Genomic DNA, 21,314 nt, shown 5'->3' with positions numbered 1-21,314 from the left:
GTGCATCCCTAGGGCACGCATAATGACCCTATTGTCCTTGAGGCTCTGTAGGCGAGGGTCTGTCTTGTCAGAAAACAGGCCCTGGCCTTTAAACAGAAGGTCCTGGATTGTGTTCTAGAGTTCCGGAGGAAGGCCAGAGACCTGTAGCCAGGAGATGCGGCGCATAGTGACCCCAGAGGCCAGAGTCCTGGCGGCTGAGTCTACTGCGTCCAAAGATGCCTGTAACGAAGTGCGTGCGACCCGTTTGCCCTCGTCCAGTAGAGCATTGAACTCTTGACGAGCATCTTGTGGGAGAAGCTCCCTAAATTTATCAGCCGCCGCCCAGGTGTTATATGAGTAGCGGCTGAGCAGCGCTTGCTGGTTTGAGATCCGCAGCTGTAACGCCCCTGCGGAGTAGACCTTACAGCCAAGCAGGTCCATACGTCGCGCCTCCCTAGACTTTGGGGCCGGAGCCTCTTGCCCATGTCGTTCCCTCTCGTTCACAGATTGAACGACGAGGGAACACGGGGTTGGATGCACATACAGATACCCGTATCCCTTGGAAGGGACCATATATTTGCGCTCCACACCCCGAGCAGCGGGGGGAACGGAAGCCGGTGACTGCCAGATGGTGGTGGCGGCGTTGGCTTGTATGGTCTTTATGAAGGGTAGGGCGACACGAGTGGGCACATCTGCTGAAAGTATGGTGACGACCGGGTCTTCAACCTCGGAGACCTCCTCAGCTTGGATGCTCATGTTCTGTGCAACGTGCCTGAGGAGATCCTGGTGTGCTCTGAGGTCCAGCGGGGGCGGGACCGGTGGTTGTCGTCCCCGCCACCGCCTCATCCGGTGAGGATGACGAGGAGAGACCTGGCAGAAGTGGGTCTGGTGGCAGCTCAGATTGGAGAACTGCCTCTGGCACCTGCGGGGGTTCAGCCTCTGGCAAGTGGGACGATTGGTCTTCTGCAGGGGATGGTGGGGGGCGCGAAACAGTAGCCTCCGGAGCCCTATGCTCTGAGCCAGACGCACGTGGTAGGAATTGCTGAGGCCCCTGGGCTTGCTGATACGCCCAAGGTGTCCAGAAGCCCCACTGATGCGGACCATGTTCCTGGTGACCCTCGGGAAAGAGGGCGGCGGGTCTGTCAACGTCCAGGTACACGCTGTCCACCTGTGAAGAGACTGAACCCTGTCGAGAGGGCCACGGGGGGGCCGAACGCGGGTAGTGCGAGTCCAGCACCCTTGATGGCGACACCCTCCTCGGTGCCGGAGAGCGGTGCCACGAGCTGTACCGGTGCCGGGATCGGGACCGGGACCTGCCACCAGCGCAGTGCCGGGAGGTCGACCGGGATCTGGACCTTCGGTGCCGTGAGTGGCTCCTCGAGTCGCGGTGCCAGTAGCAGTGGCTGGAACCGGAGCAGTGCCAGGAGTATCGTGACCGGCACGAAGACGACTGGTGCCGGGACTGCGAGCGGCGCCTCGATGGAGACCTCCCTCGGGATCGGTGCCGTGATCGGTGCCAGACTGGAGAATCCGGGGACGGTGCTTGCATCGGGGTCGGCTTGCCCTTGGAGTGTAAAACCCGCACCGGCGGTGCCGGGGGTTGGGGCAGCCCAGGCTCCGTCAAGGCAATAAGGTCCCTTGCCGACGAGAATGTCTCGGGCGTGGACGGGACGATGAGCTCTACCCCAGATCTTGGCGAGGAGCTAGGAGGGATCAGACTCGACGGACCCGCCGGGGCCGGAGTCAACGAAGCCCCTGGCATAGCCAGCGCAGCCGGCGTCAGCATCGGGTGCTCCTTACGGGGCTGCTTAGCCGAGGTAGAGGATGTCGAGGGCCTCTTCCCAGGAGCTGGTGCAGGAGAAGGGTGGTGCCGCTGCATTTTCGCGGTGCCGGAGGGATCCGGTGCCGGAGCTGCGCTCGGTGCCGAGGGCGCGGGGTGAAGTGCTGCTTCCATAAGGAGCGTCCTGAGGCATTGGTCTCGCTCCTTCTTAGTCCGCGGCCAGAAGGCTTTGCAGATGTGGCACTTCTCCGAAACGTGTGATTCCCCCAGACACTTTAAGCAGGCGTCGTGGGGATCACTGGTGGGCATCGGCTTTTTACAAGCCGAGCACGCTTTGAACCCGGACGAAACCCAAGGCATACAGCCGGCAGCCCAGGCGCCCCGGTGACAGGGCTTAGAGCCGACAACCCGTAACTAAACTGTCTATATATACACAACCAACAACACTAACTTATAACTTACAACTATACTAAGTAACTATAACTAACTATCACTAGCACAAACACTGATCAGTTAAACGAAAATGAACAGAAAGCTAAGGGCGTAAGAGGTATTTAAGCCTTAATGCCAGCGTCCACGTATCAAACGATCGATGGCAGGTAAAAGAAGCGAACTTGAAAGAGACGGAGGGGAGCCAGGCAAGGGACGGTTATATCACCGCATAGGCGAGCAGCACTCATAGGCAAAAAAAAAAATGACGAGAAAAACAAAAGAAAAAGAAAAAAAAAAACAAAAAATAAGAAGAGATAAACAAAAAAAAAAAAAAAAAAAAAAAAAAACAAAAAAAAAAAAATAAAGAAAAGGAAATAAAAAAAAGAATTTAAATCAGAGATGAGTGCATGCGCGGCGCATACACCTACTGGAATGGATATGAGCAAGCACTCAAAGAAGAATTTGAGATATACCTATGCCATAGAACTGGAAGGGACCCCGAAAGGTCATTGAATCCAGCCCCTGCCTTCACTATCAGTACTTGGTCCTGCTTTTGCCCAGATCCCTAAGTGGACCCCTCAAAGACTGAACTCACAACCCTGGGTTTAGCAGGCCAATAATCAAACCACTGAGCTATCCCTCCCACCCCAGAAAACAAACATTCTCCTGGGTTTACAAGTCATCAGCAAGTCCAATATTAGTCATGTTATTCTTTGGCAGGTCTTACAACGGAGTTTAAATTCTCTAGCAATACAACCCCTGAAACAGTTTGAGTTTTATAATGGCTGTTTGGATGATTCCGTACTTTTCATCTTTGCAAATCAGGGAAGGTCTCAGTGACACGTTTTTTGCAAACCAGTTCTTGCTTGACACTCACCTGTTCTCCTTTTGTTTTAAGTACAACTCTCTTATCTTCCATATCGCACTTGTTTCCTAACAGCATCCTCTCCACATCTTCATTGGCATGCTAAAACAGGAACAAGCAATAACTCGTTACATATGGTTTTCACATCCACTCAAAGATAACATGCACATACCTTGTTCACTTCTGTATTAACTCATCTTTTTGGCATTTTGGTTCAATTCATGGGGGGGGGGGGGTGAAGCCCACCCTCTTTGGTGGAGCTTGGCAGGACTGTGCTAAGTAGCGTGTTCCCTAAGGGGCAACTCTGCACAAAAGAACTCATACCCTGGCAGAAAAAGCCTACAACTTTAAGGCAACTCTGCCATCTCCAGTAGAAGTCAATTTTTCCCTTGTTTTTCTATTCCTGCAGTCTGGGATTAGAAAAGCCTCCTTTCATAAAAAGGACCAAATGGTGTTTGGCAGTCTGCATTCTTCTAAAGACATTAACCTACAGAATGCTGCTTAAATTAAGCTCAGTTACCCACGGAAAGAATCAACTTCCCACCCCACTAAGAAGATTTAATATCTGCTGGCTTACTGCCTTTATGAAAACAGGACTAAATGTTCTAAAGGCCAAAACGCTAAGGACAGATAAAAGTGAAAGTCTAGGATTGCCAACACAGATAACCAAGCTTTCATGCACTGGAATCACTGATTTTGCCGTAACTTTCTCAGGATATGTCTGCACTATGGAGAAAATACCGGCATAGCTATGCCTGCCTAGCCCCATGATACAGATGCAGCCTACATTGACAGAAGGGTTTTTTCTGTCACTGTAGAAATACCATCTCCCTGAATGAAGTTAACCCTCTTCTGTTGGCACAGCGGTACTGGTCAGAGGCAATGTTTCCCCGCCCCACACACACCCCCCTGACTGACACAGCTATGCTAACAAGTGTAGATCAGGCCTAAGTGTTTCTAGACTCCTTTGCACAGTGTTATGGTGCAGACAGTAGCTTGTTTAAGCACTGTGTTTAAAAGGGTCAACCACTGCAAAGTTAAATAGCTGAGTGGTTAGCAGGAAATGCCTCCAGCTAAGTTCTAACAGTTCTTCTTGAGTTATTTGGTAGGGGTGATCATATAGATGTAGGGCTGGGTGAACAGTTCAATTATCCAAACCCAATCTGTACAAAAGCATTTAGTTTCCATTCAGCAGCTAGAAACCCATTTACATGGTGATCTTGGAATGCTTCAACAAAACGCACACTAAAATGGGAAATTTGGCCCTGGAGATTGAGTACAATGGATGGATCTGGTTTGTTAGCATTGTTTGAGAAAAGGAAGAGAGAATTTCTAGCATCACTGAATCGGAAGAGTACAACCAATATGTTAATCTTATTCTAAGTGTCAGCTTTGTATCTCATACTGGTCTGCATATGCTGACGTGCACACAAGCTGCTTGTCTGAATCCTGCTTCATAGGGCGGGTGCTGGTTTCACTACACCCCTGTAATGCGGCACAAAGGGTACCAAGAAAAATGGAGTGTTACACCATTGCTCAAACTGCAAACAAAAATATAGAAACTGATGTGCAGAGAAGGAATTTTATAATGTACAACATTTTAATGAAACTGACTGCTTTACTGGATGTCTAAGGGAGCAATTTCAAAGCCTACAATATCAAATACTGAGAGAACTTTTCTGGACAGTCTGACAAGACAGTTACCTGTTCATTTGGAACAGAACACAGCCTTAGACATTTGTCCATTAATATCTGCTTACAGGGAAGCCCTCCCTACTTACACGATAGTAACCAATAATTGTGACAAACTCATAGCTCTGGAAGTCCTCCTGGACCAATAGAACAAAAAGCATCATCAGTTAGTGGAGAATTCAAGTATTTCTGGTGACATGCCAGCAGAAACTTTTTGGAAGGGTTTGTAATCTGAATTTACTTCTGTTTCATCAATCTTAAGGAATACTCTATTAGTAGACATTTATTAACATAAATAACCAACAAACCAAAGCTCTATATAATCTGGTTTTCCTGCCTACAGCAGCGGCCCAAACAAGTTGTTTCAGAAGGAGGCCTGCTTGACCAGGATCAACTCAGTTTTGGATTTTTTGGAAGACTACTTAGATGGCAAGGAGGAAAGATCAAAGAAACATGCACTGAAAATATTGACCTTTGAGACACAGTGCTATTTGTCACACAGTGCTTACACAACAACAGACATCTCTGAAGTACAGTTAGACTCCACCACACAATACCAGAGACTTAGATTAACTTCTACTGGCTAAAGTGAAAAACGTGTACCGTGCCACCTTGCTTTTCGGAAGGAACAAGGAAGTCCATGATAGACTAAAAGTGCTAACTTCTTCAGTAATTTAAGTTAATTGATTCCATCTCACTTATTTCTTACACTTTTTCATTTCCCAGTTTCTCCACTCTCTTCCCTTACAATCAGGGCTTACGTATCCCACAATTCAATGACTATGAAATTTGCTACAGAAGTGCACTCTTGCCACAAAACTGTTACAGAATGTAAACTCCAGTTTAAAAATATACATTTCTAGTGGTCACTGAGATGAAAACCTTGAAAGCATTAACTGTTTAAACCAAAGTCGGCAGACCATCTGAAGCAATAGCTATGAAGTGTCATCTGCCTCGTTTCACCTGGATATTAACTATGAAACTGAAGACAGGAGTGAAGTAGTTAAATCATATAAAGGCCATGTCTACAACACAATGTTTTGCCACACCTAGTTACACTGCACACAACCGCTACAGGTAGTTTATTGCTTGTGGGCATGCATACTTGGCTCCTTGCAGCGGTGTTGCATGTACTCTCCAGAAGTGAGTGTGCTGATGCAGTGCAATGCACCATGGGTAGGTATCCACGCGTACAAGCTGCCACCATTCAGTGTGCAGTTTTTTGGGGGTTTTGGCAATGCGTGGCGCAGCAGAATTGAGTCATGCAGTGGTGACTGGGAACAACTTGCCATATCTCCATCCCATGATGTGTGTGTCTAGTTTCAATTTCCCATGAACCCAGCCAAGCAGGGCTTGTCATCGTCTGCCATCTCTGACAAACAGCCTGTCCAGCTCGGCACTACTGTCATGAGCACTGCAAGCACTGGACGCATGATCCTCTGGTGTTTGCAGAGCCACAAGAACCGCTGCAGAGAATTTGACTATTTCCAGGTCAGTTTACTGCGGTACAGAACTAGAATCAATTCAAGATTCTTGGTGGCATTTATGGAACAGCTGCCAACAGCAGAGCACTGCTTCTGGGCCTGAGAAATGAGCACTGACTGGTGAGACTGTCATCCTAAACATGCATTATGATGCAAGCAGTTGCTGCAGAATTTCCATATCAATGAATGAGGCCTTGTGCCTCTGTGTACTGAGCTCGCCCCAGCCACTCAACCTCTGGGGCACCAAACAGAGCTGCACTGACAGTGGAGAAGCGAGTGGTGATTACACTGGAAACTTGCAATGCTGGACTGATACTGGTCAATGGGAAATCATTTTAGAGTGGAAAAATTCATTGTGGAGGTCATCGCCATCTCTTGCTATGCAGGACTGACACTGCAATGTGCAGGTCATAGCGGATGGCTTTGCAGCTATGGTGTCCCCAAACCATGGTGGAGCAACAAATGGCACACATGCCTATTTTGGCCCCCAGAGCACATCAAACAGAAAGGACTACTTTTCCACGGTTATGCAAGTGCTGGTGGATCACTGAATGTTTCACTCACATCAATGCTGGCTGGACAGGGAAGGTGCATGACATCTTTAAGAACAAAGGACTGTTCAGAAAACTACAAGCAGAGACTTTCTTTCCCAAATAGTGGATTACCAATAGCGATGTTGAAATGCCAATAGAGATCATGGGGGATCCAGCCTACCTCATAACTCCTCTGGCTCACAAAACTGTACAGTCGAGCCTGGGATTGTTGAACCTGGAGGTCCACAAGAATCTGCAGCTTCTGTGCTTGCTGACAGAGAAGCTTCATTATGTCCTGGTGCATCTCTCCCCACCTCACCCCTTTTTCTGTGCCTCTCTCCCATCTGCCCTTTCCTTCTCCATACAGTCTGCAATATTCACCCCCTAGGGCCTCTGTTCAACATCTGATGCAGCACTGGCTTGCAGGATCTTGCAGATCACGTCCTCCCACATCCTCTTTTCTCTTCCTCCATACTGGGTTAGTCATTCTACTGGTGTGGAGGCCATACCCCTCAAGACCACACTGGCCACACCTACAGACAAAACTGAGGTACCACTGTCAACACAGAAGGAACAAAAAGTGAAACTTAAGATTCAGAACTCCTCACTCGAGGAAATTGCTCAGTTGCACGAAACTAAGTATGGGGTACTGGCACTTCATACTAGCACCATTTTCCACAGGTTGTCGTCCCGTTAGCTGATAGAGCACAGCTGTTGCTGGCATCCCAGAGCAACTCAGGCCCATATGCTGCTAGCCTGTTTATGGCAATGGTACCTGCCGAAGTTATTGCCAAATGACATGGGAAAGTGTCCTATCATGGAGGAAGAAAAAGCTACCATCCCTAGACCCCTTTGGGAGAGGATTTCAGGATACCTCCATGGAACTTTCATCAAGATCTCTCAGGAGGATTCAGGGGACATCCCTGTGTATGTAAACTGCTCTGCAATGCCTCCTCTGCCTGACTCTAAAGGGCAATGAAAGCAGATAGCAACTCTACCTCTCGTTGCTGTACCTCTGAATAACTTAATGAAAAGTCAGCAGCTGTGTCCTGCTAAGTTGGGGGTGCTATCACTGTAACAGGAAATTTACTTACACACTTATCCAAGGTTCTTTCCCATTTCAGGCTTGTCTCTGCAGGATTGCAGGGACTGACTGGACTGCAGTAGAATCAAAAATACATCCCAGCTCTTGGCACAGCTCGATCCCCCCGCCTCCAGTCACCTGTCCCACAGTCATCCTCCTTGCTGTTCATGGTACAGGCCTGTGACCCTGGTTCCTCAGAGATACCCAGGGTGGTGGTGGGATCTCCATCAAGTGGTAGATCTGCAGTGTGGCACCAGATCAATTGCTGGACTCCCAGGACTTCTGATACATCTGCCACAGCTCCAAGACTTTCACACAGCATTGCTGCTGGTCCCTGTCATACTCCTCCTCCTGCTTCCTCTGAGCAATCTGCTCATAGACGTTCATGCTTCTACAACTGGTTTGGCGCTGCCCCTGCACAACCTATTTTCCCCACAGGCCCAAGAGAACCAACTGCTGTCTATTCCAAGCCAGAGAATGTCTGGAGCATGCAGCTGGCAGGATCAGCTAGGCAGTTACATAAAACAATGGAGAGCAGATAGAGGGGTGCTGAGCAAGATGGACAACCAAGGAAAGCCATTTAAAAAATGTGAAAGTATTTTAAGGGGGGAGGCTTCTGGTCCACATGACCTCTGGGCAGTGGGGTTCACAACTTTGACCAGGTCTCTCAAGCATTGCGGGATAGCTGCTGGATGAGTGTTAGGGTTGACAAAAAACAATGCATCTACACTCATGCAGCACTGACTCATGTATGTCAACCATGGCGCAAGGCCACTCAGGGAGCTGGTGTTACTATGTCAACATAACAGGGTATTTATATCAGTGGGAGACAAATTTAAGTGTGGCCATGCGCAGAACCAGTGCAATGCAAGGCAGCTTACTTTGACCTATCTTTGTAGTATAGACCAGGCCTTAAAGACTGATCATTTCAGCAGAAACTCAGAAGGACTTGTGAAAGAAGTATGTTAACTGCTTCCTAGGTGCCAAAACCCAGCTGTGCCAAAAATTCCCATCTCAGCTACTAATGCCTCCTGGCAACTTCTATGAAGCAGCAGTCACTCACACATACAATTCCACAGCTAATTAAATGGGTCTTGCTTGAAATTTTAGGTTCAGCTGGCTGCAAAGTATACAGGGCTTACCTATAATGGATCATGTTACATATTCTCCAACACTGTCTTTAGTGCCCATTTCCTCTTGCCTCTGTGCCCACCCAACTCTTCCTCTCCCTTCCCCACCAGTTGTGTGTGTCTCTTTGCCAATTTTTTCCCCAACAAAGCTTGTCACTTAATTATTTCATTTCTGGGACTGCCTCATCTTCACTTCACTTACTCCTAGGACCTTTATCTCACCAAAGCATAACAGTATTCATCTCCAAGTATACTCAGCGCTAAAAAGGCATGATTTTCTGTTGCTTTAGGGTTTTGGGGGGAGAAGGGGTTGCATCAGATAAAGAAGCTTCTCCTTTTCCTTGAAGAGCAGGAAAAGCCAAACATCTTCTCCATTTAACACATGGAGCAATAGTGACCAACATATCAAAGAAGGAGGACTATCAGAGAAAGGAGAACTTCATGGCTGAGTTGGTCTGACATCTCAGATTTCTCATTCAGGAAATACTTAATTCTCCCCTCCAAATAAAGACTTGACTCACTAGAAATTAAGCCATTTTAGATTTTCATATTGATCAGTTTGTTCCACTTAAATCAGATCCCCTGTGTCGTTCTACCAACTTCTACTAGTTGGCATTCTTGCAATAAGGGCAGAGTGGCGTTACATAACTGGGGTCAGTAAGCCCTGTAGGGAATTTGCCATCCAGAAGTAGTATGAAATACTGTCAAGAATGTGCTTGGTTCCCACAAAACTGAACTTGAAATTTAAGAGATCTTTCCTTCTTTGTAAAAGGCATTTAGCTTCCATGATGGAGAAACCCATAAATATGTAATGTGTAGTAAGACAGGTACATTTCACCAAGTATAGAAATTACTATTATTCTTGTATCATGGTTCTTACTGCAACAATAGCTGCTACCATGGCAGGCCACATGTGTATTGGTAACCACTCTTAACAGCAGAGCCAGTTTATTGGAGAAAGGCACACACCTTCACCCGATCTCTTGAATGCAGAAAAGAACCCTAAACCTTTTTTTTTAAATAAACTTTAGAAGTTTGTTAGTATTAGAATTTTAACTCTGAACATGTGTTTCAGGGAGCAACACTGCCAGTCAAAGTTCTGACCATCAACAAATTCTCTACCTCATGGGGCAGAGGTATGGCATACACAAACCAGCCTGACAGCTCCATCCTCACTACCCTCATCTGTCACCCTGATAATAAGAGTTACTATGGTAGCATATTTGCAAGGGAGAAACCACAAGTCTCAGACTCAGTTCTGCAGGGTCTACTTTCAGCAGCATGTTGGACCTGTAATACAGCAGGTGCAGTTAGAGCAGAGGACGGGATCAAATTGGCACTGCTCACCTCATCTATGTTTCTGAGCCATTTGCTGATGTTTTCAAAGCTTTTGCCATTAGTGATGTCATACACCAGCATAATTCCCATGGCGCCTCTGTAGTAAGAGGTGGTGATGGTGTGAAATCGCTCCTGTCCCGCCGTGTCCCTGTGAATAGCAAGCAATATAGTCAGTATTTAAAACCCAAAAGGTGTATACATTGGAAGCACATTCTAGATAAGAGGGGGGACGTCTGTTAGACAAACAGAGGTAAAACCTAATGCACATTTATTTCCATATCTGAAATAGCATGGAAACCCGCAGTACTGTCAGTGACATTCATTGGTTGGTATGTTTAAGCACCTATTTAGGTAGATTCCAAGACTCTCCTCTTCTCCCTCCCACAGAGGCAGCCAGAAGTGAGTGTGGCACGAAGACAGAAGTAATGCCTTGAAGCTCACAAGGGTACAGCAAGACTGGATTAACAAAACACACAAAACACATTTTTCCCAGGCCACTAAGCTAGCCACAAAGTTCATAAAAGGAACCAAAGATAAGACATGCAGGTACAGTTAAACAGCCCAAGAACCTAAAAGGCAGTGGCTGAATTTACTAGTGACCAGAATAGTAAGTTACGCCAGTTTTTGTAGCTTATTTCAGACCATAATCAAATCTCTTTCCAAATCATGCCAAACACATTGCTAACATCACATTTCTTGTTGGCTTTCACAACAATTCATCAACATAAAAGTTAGATCTGAATTATATGAAGTGAAGCACTAGCAGCAGTAGAGCTTCTTGTAAGTTGTGTTGAGTAATTTAAGCTGTGTTGAGTAATTTAAGTTAAAAAACAATACAATACAATACAATGCATAAGAGCTACAGGGATCCCCTGGGCCTGGTATTTTCATTCTAGTTTGCCAAAGAGGGACATGTAAGGTTTCTGCTGAAAGCCTACGTCACACTGATTGTAACCTTTGCAAAATGTAAGTACAGTTAATATGCAAGGTGTAAACACACACACAGGAAATTGTTCCTAAGGCCTCGTAGCTAATGGCAGATCACTCAGAGGTAGCATGATGCCTTAAGTCAGATTCCACTAGACAGGAAATGGGAGACAAAATGATCAGCCAGGGAGCCTCTGCGCATAGTGAGTCAAACACTACTGAAGAGATTGTGGAGACTTCAAGTGGAAAATTAACAAGAAGAGGTATGGGAGGAGTGGGGAACTGACCCTATTTTAGAGGTGAAGAACAAAGGACTGGTCTGGTACATCTAGGAGTGCAGAAAGACATCCTGGCACTCTTCATTTGTGGGGGAGGGAGGGGAGAGGAAGCTGCCAGCTGGCTGGGGCTCATGAAAGAAGTGCCTCAGCCATGCTGGTTGAAAAACCGAGACTTTGGGGTCAGCTGTACCTTACTCGACAAGATGGCATCTTGTTACTTGAGTTTAGGCTCTGCGTGTTCATTTTATATGTAACCATTTCCAATATTTCTGTTTATCATATGAATCACTACTCTGTAAATAGACTTATAATTGCTCTCTCTATAAATACATTTAAGAGCTATGTTCTCAGATTTAACTAGTAAGTGGTGGTGTACTGTTCCTTGGGGAACAGTGAGTCTGGTAATTCTGTGAGTGTCCTGTAGAAGAGGCTGGACACCACAGGGGGTGAAGGATGTGGGGTTGGAGAGTGCCTATTGCTAACCTGCATAAGGGACAGTGGAGCCGGGGTGAGCTGAGAGGGGAGTGCTTGTGTTGCCTGTGGCTGGGAGAATAAGGGAGCTGACACCTGGCAGGCGCAAGACAAGACTTGCTCACACTAAGGGTAGGTGGTAGCGAGGTGCCTCACAACCATGAGTACCCCTGGGCACCATCACAAATACAAATATAGAATGCGTGAACTGGAAAAACAACGTTCCTTAAAGATTTCCAAATCTTATAAGAACTTGAATACTGAGAAAACTTTAGTGTCTAGTCTGTCTGACAAGACAATCTAGTTCAAGAAACAGTAGAGTAGAAACCTGTGGATGAAATGATCCATTCAGCCTAGACAGAATAATTGTCAATTGATGCCAATGACTAACCAGTCAACCAAGCTGCAATGAAAAGACCCTCCTTTTTCCCCTGAGCAGTTACAAGGTAATGATCATGCAGGTAATGGTTCAACATGTTGAGTCAATGAGTTAAATTTAAGGATTTAAGTCTTTTTTTTTTTTTTAAGTGGTATTCAAGTCAGGTTGAGGTTCTGTAAAAGCCAATTAGAAATTGTGTCCTTTTGATTTCTAATGAACTAAATTATAAACACTAGGGGGCTGGTTTGTTTCAACATCACTACTAACAGGGTCTTATCTGACTTCTCCAAAACTGTTATAGGTAAAAATATTGAAAATTAAGCCCTGATCTTGCAAACTTACATGAATGGTCTTATTGACTAATGGGACTTCTCATGCATTTGAAGTTAAAACATTTGAGGCATTTTTGTTTTGAAGCAACAAAAACTGACGCCAAATTTTAGGGCATATAATTTTAGCCCCTAAGGCTGCAGTGTTAATGGAAAGTTCAGACCTTCAGTACATTATTAGTGCAAACTCTTACACGTGTTCACATTTTTCAAACAGAAGCTTAAAGTTATGCTCCTAAATTCTTAAGCACTTAAGAGGTGGGATTTTTCAAGGGCACTTAAGTGACTGAAGCACAAGCCCCACTGACCTTTGGATAAAACTATTTCGTTATAGTTAATGTCCCTTCATCAATTTCTATAATTAAGCCTCATACGTCAAGGCATTAGCGTCTCTTAAGGCCTGTCTTCTCAGCAGTTACCTGGGCTCTTATCCAGGGTTCAGCCCAACTCCCCCTACCATCCAAATAGACTTTTGACCTAGATTTGGAGGTGCTTTAAGATCAGGCTAGCTTATGTGACTGGAGGTATAGGTTAGAACTTAGGTTTGGGTTTAACAGGTTAGAACCTGCCCACTTTGCAATCAGGATACAGGTAAAAAGTTGCCTGGGTGCTGATGTTCCTCCAATGTGCTTCCCACAATTCCATCTGGAGGGCAGACAACTAGCTGGGAAAGAATCCCAGCGTCTCAATACAAAAAAACATGGGATATAGCCCCAGACACACAAGTGAGAATGCAGAAACAGTAACATCACTAGGGTTTTGTTGTGGAGATGCTTGCACCCGGGCGAGGAGGCTAATGTGGGTACCAAATCCCAGGGTTAACTATCCAGTAAAGACATCCTCAGAGGCCATCTAATCTGCCCTCCACATTACCCCACATCTTCCTACTACGGGGTTCTTACAGCTTCTTATGAAGCATTTGGTGCAGGTCACTCAGACATTTCAGTTTTCTTGTCCTGGAGGAAGTTCAATATAGCTGTAGGTGCCACTGCCTGCAAATAAAGCATGAGCTATTTGCTATGAGAACACAATGGAGAACCTACACTTTTCTTTCAGCACAGAAATGTTTTAAACGTGAAGCTTAGTAGAAAAAAGTTTAAGTAAAATCTGAAAATTCTAACTGGAAGCTATAGAAACAAGCAGAAAAACATCCACTTTAGCAACAGAAAACTGCATTCACGAGTTTTGAAAAAGCTGGCTGAGAGGCTTGCCGGACCATTAATGATGATTTTCAATAAGTATTGGAATACTAGGGAAGTTCCTGAAGAGTGGAAGAAAGCTAAGCTGTGCCAATATTTAAAAAGGGTAAAGCAGCTGACCTGGGTAATTATAAACCTGTCAATTTGACATTGGTCCCAAGCAAGATTATGGAGTGGCTCATATGGGACTTGATTAATGGAGAATTAAAGATGAGTAATATAATTACTACCAGTCAAGATGGGTTGATGGAAAATTGATCCTATAACACTAACTTGATTTTTTTTTTAAATGAGATTACAAATTCAGATAACAGTAATAGCACTGATGTGATGTAACACTTCTGTAAGGCATTTGAGCTGGTATTGCAGATTGATTAAAAATCAGAATGATATAAAATTAAGATAGCATACAATAAACAGATTAAAAGCTGGCTAAAGGAGAGTCGAAATGTAATTGTAAACTAGGAATCATTGATTGGGGATGTTTCCAGTAGGATTCTGCAGGGATCAGTTCTTGGCCCTACACTATTTAACATTTTTATCAATGATCTGGAAGAAAACCAAATCACGGATCAAGTTTGTAAATGATACAAAAGTTGGGGGAATATTAAATAATGGAGGACAGATCACAGACACAGAGCAATCTGGATTGCTTGATAAATGGGACAACCACACAATATGCATTTTAATAAAGCCAAATGTACAAATCTAGGAACAAAGAATGTAGACCATACTTACACAATGATGAGGGGCTCTATCCTAGGAAGCAGTGACTCAGATTGAGGGGGTAGTGGTGGATAATCAGCTAACATGAGCTTCCAGTGCTATACAGTGGCCCAAAACGGCTAACATGTTCCTTGGATGCATAAATGGGAGTAGTGCATAGGAATAAGGAGGTTATAATACCTCTGTATTTGGCACTGGTGTGATCTCTAATGGAATACGGTGTCCATTTCTGGTGATCACAATTCAAGAAGGATTCTGATAATTGAAGAGGGTTCAAGGAACCATGAGAATGATTAAAAGATTAGATAACATGCCTTATATAGCAAAAGACTCAAGGAGCTCAATCTATTTAGCTGAATAAAGCAGTTAGGGATATTTGACCAGTCTATAAGTATTTATACAGATGACAAATGTTTGATAATTGGCTCTTCAATCTAGGAGACAAAGATAAAACACAATCTAATGCCTGGAAGTTGAAGCTTGTAGCCTGATCAAGGGGTGGGGTGTAAAAAACTATAAAACAGGGCGAAAATTGAAGAACTAGCAATATGTATATAAAACTGGTTTAAATTAAAGAATGAGTATCAACTCATTTTTATAAATGACTTTTATCCATCCTGATTTAGTTTGTACTTCAGGGCTGTCAAACTATGTAAAAAATTGTAATTAATTGTGAGATTTAAAAATAGTTAATATTAATCAGTTTTAATCGCACTGATAAACAATAGAATACCAATTTAAAATTATAAATATTTGTGGAAATTTTTCTACATTGTCAAAGGTACTGATTTCAGTTACACAGAATACAAAGCGTAGGGTGTTCACTTTATATTTTTTTTATTACAAATTACATAGGGTGCTTAGTTTTGTTTTATTAAAATCTAGTTTTTCTTTATCTGGATTTTTCAGGAAAAAACATGGGTTTTCAAGATGAGAGAAAATCCTGTTCCAGATGATTACTTGGATCAAGACCCCTTTGCTGTTTCCATCTATTTTACAAAAATGTACAATATTGAAACGACACAACCCCTTAGTTGTATTTATCTTTAATAAACTAGGTAGTTTTCCTTCCTGACATTTTTTAAATTATGATTCCATATTCCCCCTTTCCTCTCCACCAGAATATACAGCAATGTGCAATTTTCAGGCTATTTGAGGAATTTCATTCCAGTGGTTGAAGACACAAGCCTATATTCCCCCAAACTTATTTTGACAAATGCATTCTTAAAAAGTAAGCAATGTTATATAAGAAAGTTGAATACCTACTTCTACTTGGGAGTTAGTGCTGCCACTAGCAAGTGCTCTGGCCAATTGAGTCACTCAATGGCACTCTTTAAAATAAACTACTTCCTGCCTGATGAGCCATCTCTCTTATCACAAAGGGGTCATCATAGTTAAAACAGTCTAAACACAAGTTGCACAAGTCACGTGCCAGTGAATATATGCCCTGCTTAGCAGGTGTTGTCTTGGGAATGGGCACAGGTCTGTAAATAAATAACGTAATAAATGCAGGATGTAGCAATTAAATACAGTTGTGTTATACAAAGTGATGTCTCTCAACCAAACCTATTACAGCACCAGCCACCACTGGGAAGAGATGTATTAACCTGGAAAGAAACTCACTTTTACAGACAGCATCAAATCAAAGTCCGAAATAAAGCAGAGAATATCATGGGAACCTAATCCATTCAAAAAATAGCTTATCCTTTGATTTTGATCCTTTACTGTTGTGTTTTTTCAAATAGGATCATAAACGTTTTGAGGCAGCGACTGTGTGTTTGTACAACGTTGTGACACTACTGACATGAACTGTGACTGTACAGATCATTGTTGCAACCACGGTCCTATAGCTGCACCAAATCTTGTACAAAGGAGGTCAAGTAAGGTGTCTATAGAAAGACTGTAATTTTCTGGTTATGATTAGGCTGTCTGTATGCATGTATCATTTTTGTATTTGAAGTTAAGAATATTGGCTATGTACTTGTATCTCAATATGTCTGATTTTAAGTAGCCCCAGTAAAGCATTTGGTCAGCTTCTTGACAATGGCCACTTACTTAGAATAGTCCTATCAAGAAATACTTAACTGACAATGGACTTTGGGAGATGCCAGTCTACATCTGAGCTTTCCTGGGAACGTTCAAACTAACATGTAAACAATGCCAGTGGCCTGCAAAAAGCTGAATCATTCATGGATATCTGACTTGCCCAGGTGGCTACAAACTCCATCTTGTTGCTGTGACTCTGTACAGAAGAACAAAGTGGTTTCTGCCCACAAGAGAGAATATAAAAGGCCCCTGAAACACCTCCATTTTGTCTTCAGCTGGCTCAAGAGATGGCCCCTCCACCCCAAAGAGATGCCTGAAAGAAACTGGAACAAAGGACCGTAACTACAGGGGTGTGAATGATTGCTAGACCCAGGCCATAAACCACAACACTGGTCTGAAAAGGAATGGGCCCAGACTAGGAAGGAGTCTAGTCTGTGAAAGAAGCTCATTGGGACATCCGAGGGTGAGATTTACCTGCATTCAGTTTCCTATTGTATTAGGCTTAGACTTGCATGTTTTTGTTTTACTTTGCTTGGCAACTTACTTTGTTCTGTCTGCTATTACTTGGAACCACATAATTCCTATTTTATTAAGTATAAAAACTCACTTTTGTTTATTAACCCAGAGTAACTGATTAATACCTGGGGGAGCAAACAGCTGTACATAAATATGGAGATATTCCTATCTCCTAGAACTGGAAGGGACACCGAAAGGTCATCAAATCCAGCCCCCTGCCTTCACTAGCAGGACCAAGTACTGATTTTTGCCTCAGATCCCAAGATGACCCCCTCAAGGATTGAACTCACCACCCTGGGTTTAGCAGGCCAATGCTCAAACCACTGAGCTATCCCTCTCCCATCTCTCTCCATCAGTGTTACAGAGGGTGGACAATTTATGAATTCACCCTGTATGAGCCTTACACAGAGTAAAATGGATTTATTTGGGGTTTAGATCCCACTGGGAGCCAGGTGTCTGGGTGCTCAAGACAAGAGCACTTGTTAAGCCATCTTCAATTAAGTCTGCAGCTTTCGCGGTGCGGGTCAGATCCTGGGTCTGTGTTGCAGCAGATCAGCATATCTGGCTCAACAAGACAGGTTTCTGAAGGTCCAAACTGGCAGAGAAAATGGATTCAGAGGTAGCCTCAGCACGTCAGGTAACAATCCCGAGGGGGACTCTGACTGACCCTGTCACAAATGTATAATACAAGGGGCCCAATCAGGACTAGACGCTCTACGTTCTATAGCAACTACAATTTACCCTTATTAAGTAGGAACATCTGCTGAAAGGACCCCTTGTTTTCAGTGAAAAATCGTACACAGTAAATTAAGTGCTCCTGGAATTCTACTGAACATAAAGTCTATTGCAAGACAGTTTCAATGTACTCAGCTTGCACTGAGAAAAATCAGCAATTTGTATTACAGGGATCAAATCCACACAATTCTTATATTATTATTAGTTATACCCATCAGGACTGGCCAATGTCTAGGGTTTTTGGGAGGCCATTATAGAAAGTTGTACCAGGTAACATTGTTGCCAATCTGGAAGAGACCAAGCAAGTAGTTAACAGCCTCCCCCATCTACTACAGATAAGTCTCCCCACCACCACCCCAACAGGTTCTCCTCATTCCCCTAACCACCTTCAGCTACCAAGATATTATCTAGTCCAGGGGTCAACCACCTTTCAGAAGTGGTGTGCTGAGTCTTCATTTATTCACTCTAATTTAAGGTTTCACGTGCTGGTAATACATTTTAATGTTTTTAGGTGGTCTCTTTATATAATTACACTATTGTTGTATGTGAAGTAAATAAGGTTTAATATTTAAGAAGCTTCATTTAAAAGTAAATTAAAAAAGGCAGAGCCCCCCGGACTGGTGGCCAGGACCCAGGCAGTGTGAGTGCCACTGAAAATTAGCTTGCATGCCGCCTTTGGCGCCCATGCCATAGGTTGCCTACCCCTGATCTAGTCCATAAGCCTTTTAGAGAAGAACTATTTTGTATATTTGTATTGTTAGAGCTAGAAAATGAAGCCTTATTGTACTAGGTGCTGTAAAAATACTGGGGCTAAATACCTCAAGGCAGGGACTAAGTAGACAAGGCAAAATGAGCAGTAGGGCAAATGGGTAGAGTTCAAATGACATGCTCAAAGTTACACACCAGTCAGGGCCAGAACTGGAAATAGACTCCAGCTCTTCCAAATCCCAGCATAGCATTCTAAGCCACTAAATCAGACTGCCTGGACTTTTGTCCTGTCTTGTTTTAGATTTCTGTAGAGCTAGGCTTTCCACCTCTGCAAATATTACTCCACATTCTTTCACCTCATATCTGCTAAAAGTTTTTTTCCCCCAAAGACATCCCGAATCTTTAAGAAGTCATCCCATGACTTTGTTATAGCCCCTCGTTCTATTTTTAAAGTGTAGCTGTCCTTTTCTAGAGGCTCTTCATTGTCAAGAGGGTTGAGTCTACAATAGCTTTTAGAACCTACTACTTTAGCTGAAGTAACAAAAGCTCATGATTTTAGATCCAAAGATCCCCAGGCTGTAGTCACAACCAGCATCCACAATTCTTCTCCTTAAGGACCTTATTTTTTGTTACTCCTAAAAAGTTTTGCCTTTATTGCATTACAATATTGAAAACCCACATCTAGTTTGCAGGCCAACATTCCTATGTCCCTTTCAGCATTACTATTTCATAATCTTCTCTCTCTTCAGTGAGTGTCTTGAAATTCCCCATGACGTATTATCTGGCATTCTTCCAAGTTGCATACCATTTTCTGTCCATAGTTTTTAATCTCCCTAAGTCACCTCAATACTTCAGTTCACAACTCTTCCCCATTTTATCATCTGCAAACTTAAGTCCCGTTTTTACCCTTTGCATTCATTAGATTCTGCTCTAGCGGGTAGCTTTACAAATTGAACCCTGTTAGACACCTTCCCCTCCACAATATTCCTTTTATTGTTAGCTTGTTTTCCAACTCTTTCCAATCCAAGTGATAATGCCCTCACTGAAACTATTCATTTAGATTTACTGCTGACTACAGAGATGCTCAAGTGATTCAACAGGGATTAGTGTTTCTTCATCCACTAATTTTGTATTTCTATCTAAAAAGGCAATCAACTTGGCCTGGTATAATCTGTTCTTTGTAACAACTGTTGCTTATTGCTACTGACCCTGTTATCCTGGATACGTTCAGAGGTATTCCTAGAAGATAAAGGACATTTTTCAGGCAAAATGCTGAAGGCGACATGGTGTGTACAAAGAGGTGATAATGTTCAGGATACAAAGCATGTTCATCAGCAGGGTCATTGGTTTATTGGGTTTACATGTGGGGCAATAAATATTAAATTGACTGAATTTCTGTAAGTTCTTCCCAACATAAGACACTTCCCTCTGGCTAGAACACAAGTAGCATGGTAGTATCTTGAACCTGAAAAGTGTTGTGTGCCAACTTCAGTCATCAAAATGATTATCTTTATAAGCAACCCTAAGGTAAATAACTGTTTTCACTTTGTCCCAGGAAATGCAAAGAAAAATGTACACTCCATATTCTGGTGCAAAGTCTGTTACAGCTTACACAGAAGTAAAAGAAAGCAGCTGTGAAAAGGAAACAAGATTCACTCTAAAATAATGGTACACAGACAAAAATTCAGGAACGAACTAAAATGCCTCTGCTAGAGCAACAAGTGGAAGAGAAGTTTTAGGCTCCCTCCCTCTCCTCACCCATCTTACATGCATTAATCCTGAACAGTGCATCCCTTTTGACACAGCCTGGAGTTGGTTAGGGCTGCATCAGTTTCATATGTTTATGCTCTTGCTGAGAAAGCCCTTTGCCGTAGGAGCAATACAGGCATGGATGGGAACATTAAACAGGAATATTAAAGTACAAGGCCATTACCCTGCTCTGCAGAATCACCAAATTCTTCTTTAGCCTGTACTACAGAGCAGGGAAGTGGACAAATTAATCGGAAGTTAGACAACCAAAGGAGCAGAGAGTGCACCTGGCTGAGAAAAGGGAGTCCAAGCAAACTGACCAGAGAAGGCTGCCCCTAGACTGTCAGTACCCACATAAACTATATCATCTTTATCTCATCCTATTTTATTTTTAGGAAAACTACTACATATGAAAGAACCATCAGTTAGGGTCATCAGAGTGGACGGGGAAAGCTGCTTCCTGAGGAAGTGGATTTTTTTTGTTTTAAATATAGTTTGCTTTACATGGGAGTTCGTATTAAAAAGCTCACCAGCCAATTAAGTATTTATGCTTTACATGTCTTATTATGGTAAGATATTGTGTGGGAGGCCAAACAGAAAAATTATACAGACATCTTACAAATTCTTAGTGATGCAGAAGTCTGCAGGTATTACCAGAATTATTGATTTATAGTGTCCCCAGTCATGGCCTTATTTGATCTACACAAATTTAAGTTATAAAATACAAGCCAATTACGCATACTATAAACTAATACAGTTCATTGTTGAAGAATCAGTTTTAAACACTTCCCACAAAACCATGGACTATCAGCAGTCTCAGTTTTCAAACATTCAGAGAAGAGTTGCTAATTAGCTGCATTTAATTTGCAGGTTCTGTCCCTATTGAAATGCATTAAACTTTTAACAAAATTAATGTATAATTTCCTTCAATATT

General features: G+C 43.4%; 1 protein-coding gene across 1 annotated transcript in view; it reads right to left on the bottom strand.

The window, feature by feature from the left end:
- RAB10 (RAB10, member RAS oncogene family) overlaps positions 1-21,314 on the bottom strand; it is a 66,439-nt gene that overhangs the window by 7,813 nt on the left and 37,312 nt on the right. The window contains exons 3-4 of the mRNA XM_032778833.2: positions 10,327-10,465; positions 3,069-3,158 (exon numbers count right to left, since the gene is read on the bottom strand). Coding sequence (XP_032634724.1) covers positions 3,069-3,158; positions 10,327-10,465 — 229 coding nt within the window. The remainder of the gene's footprint in view (positions 1-3,068; positions 3,159-10,326; positions 10,466-21,314) is intronic.

This window comes from Chelonoidis abingdonii, chromosome 3, assembly GCF_003597395.2.
Source record: "Chelonoidis abingdonii isolate Lonesome George chromosome 3, CheloAbing_2.0, whole genome shotgun sequence".
NCBI classification, from domain to species: Eukaryota; Metazoa; Chordata; order Testudines; family Testudinidae; genus Chelonoidis; species Chelonoidis abingdonii.
This window is presented reverse-complemented; position numbering and strand designations above follow the sequence as displayed.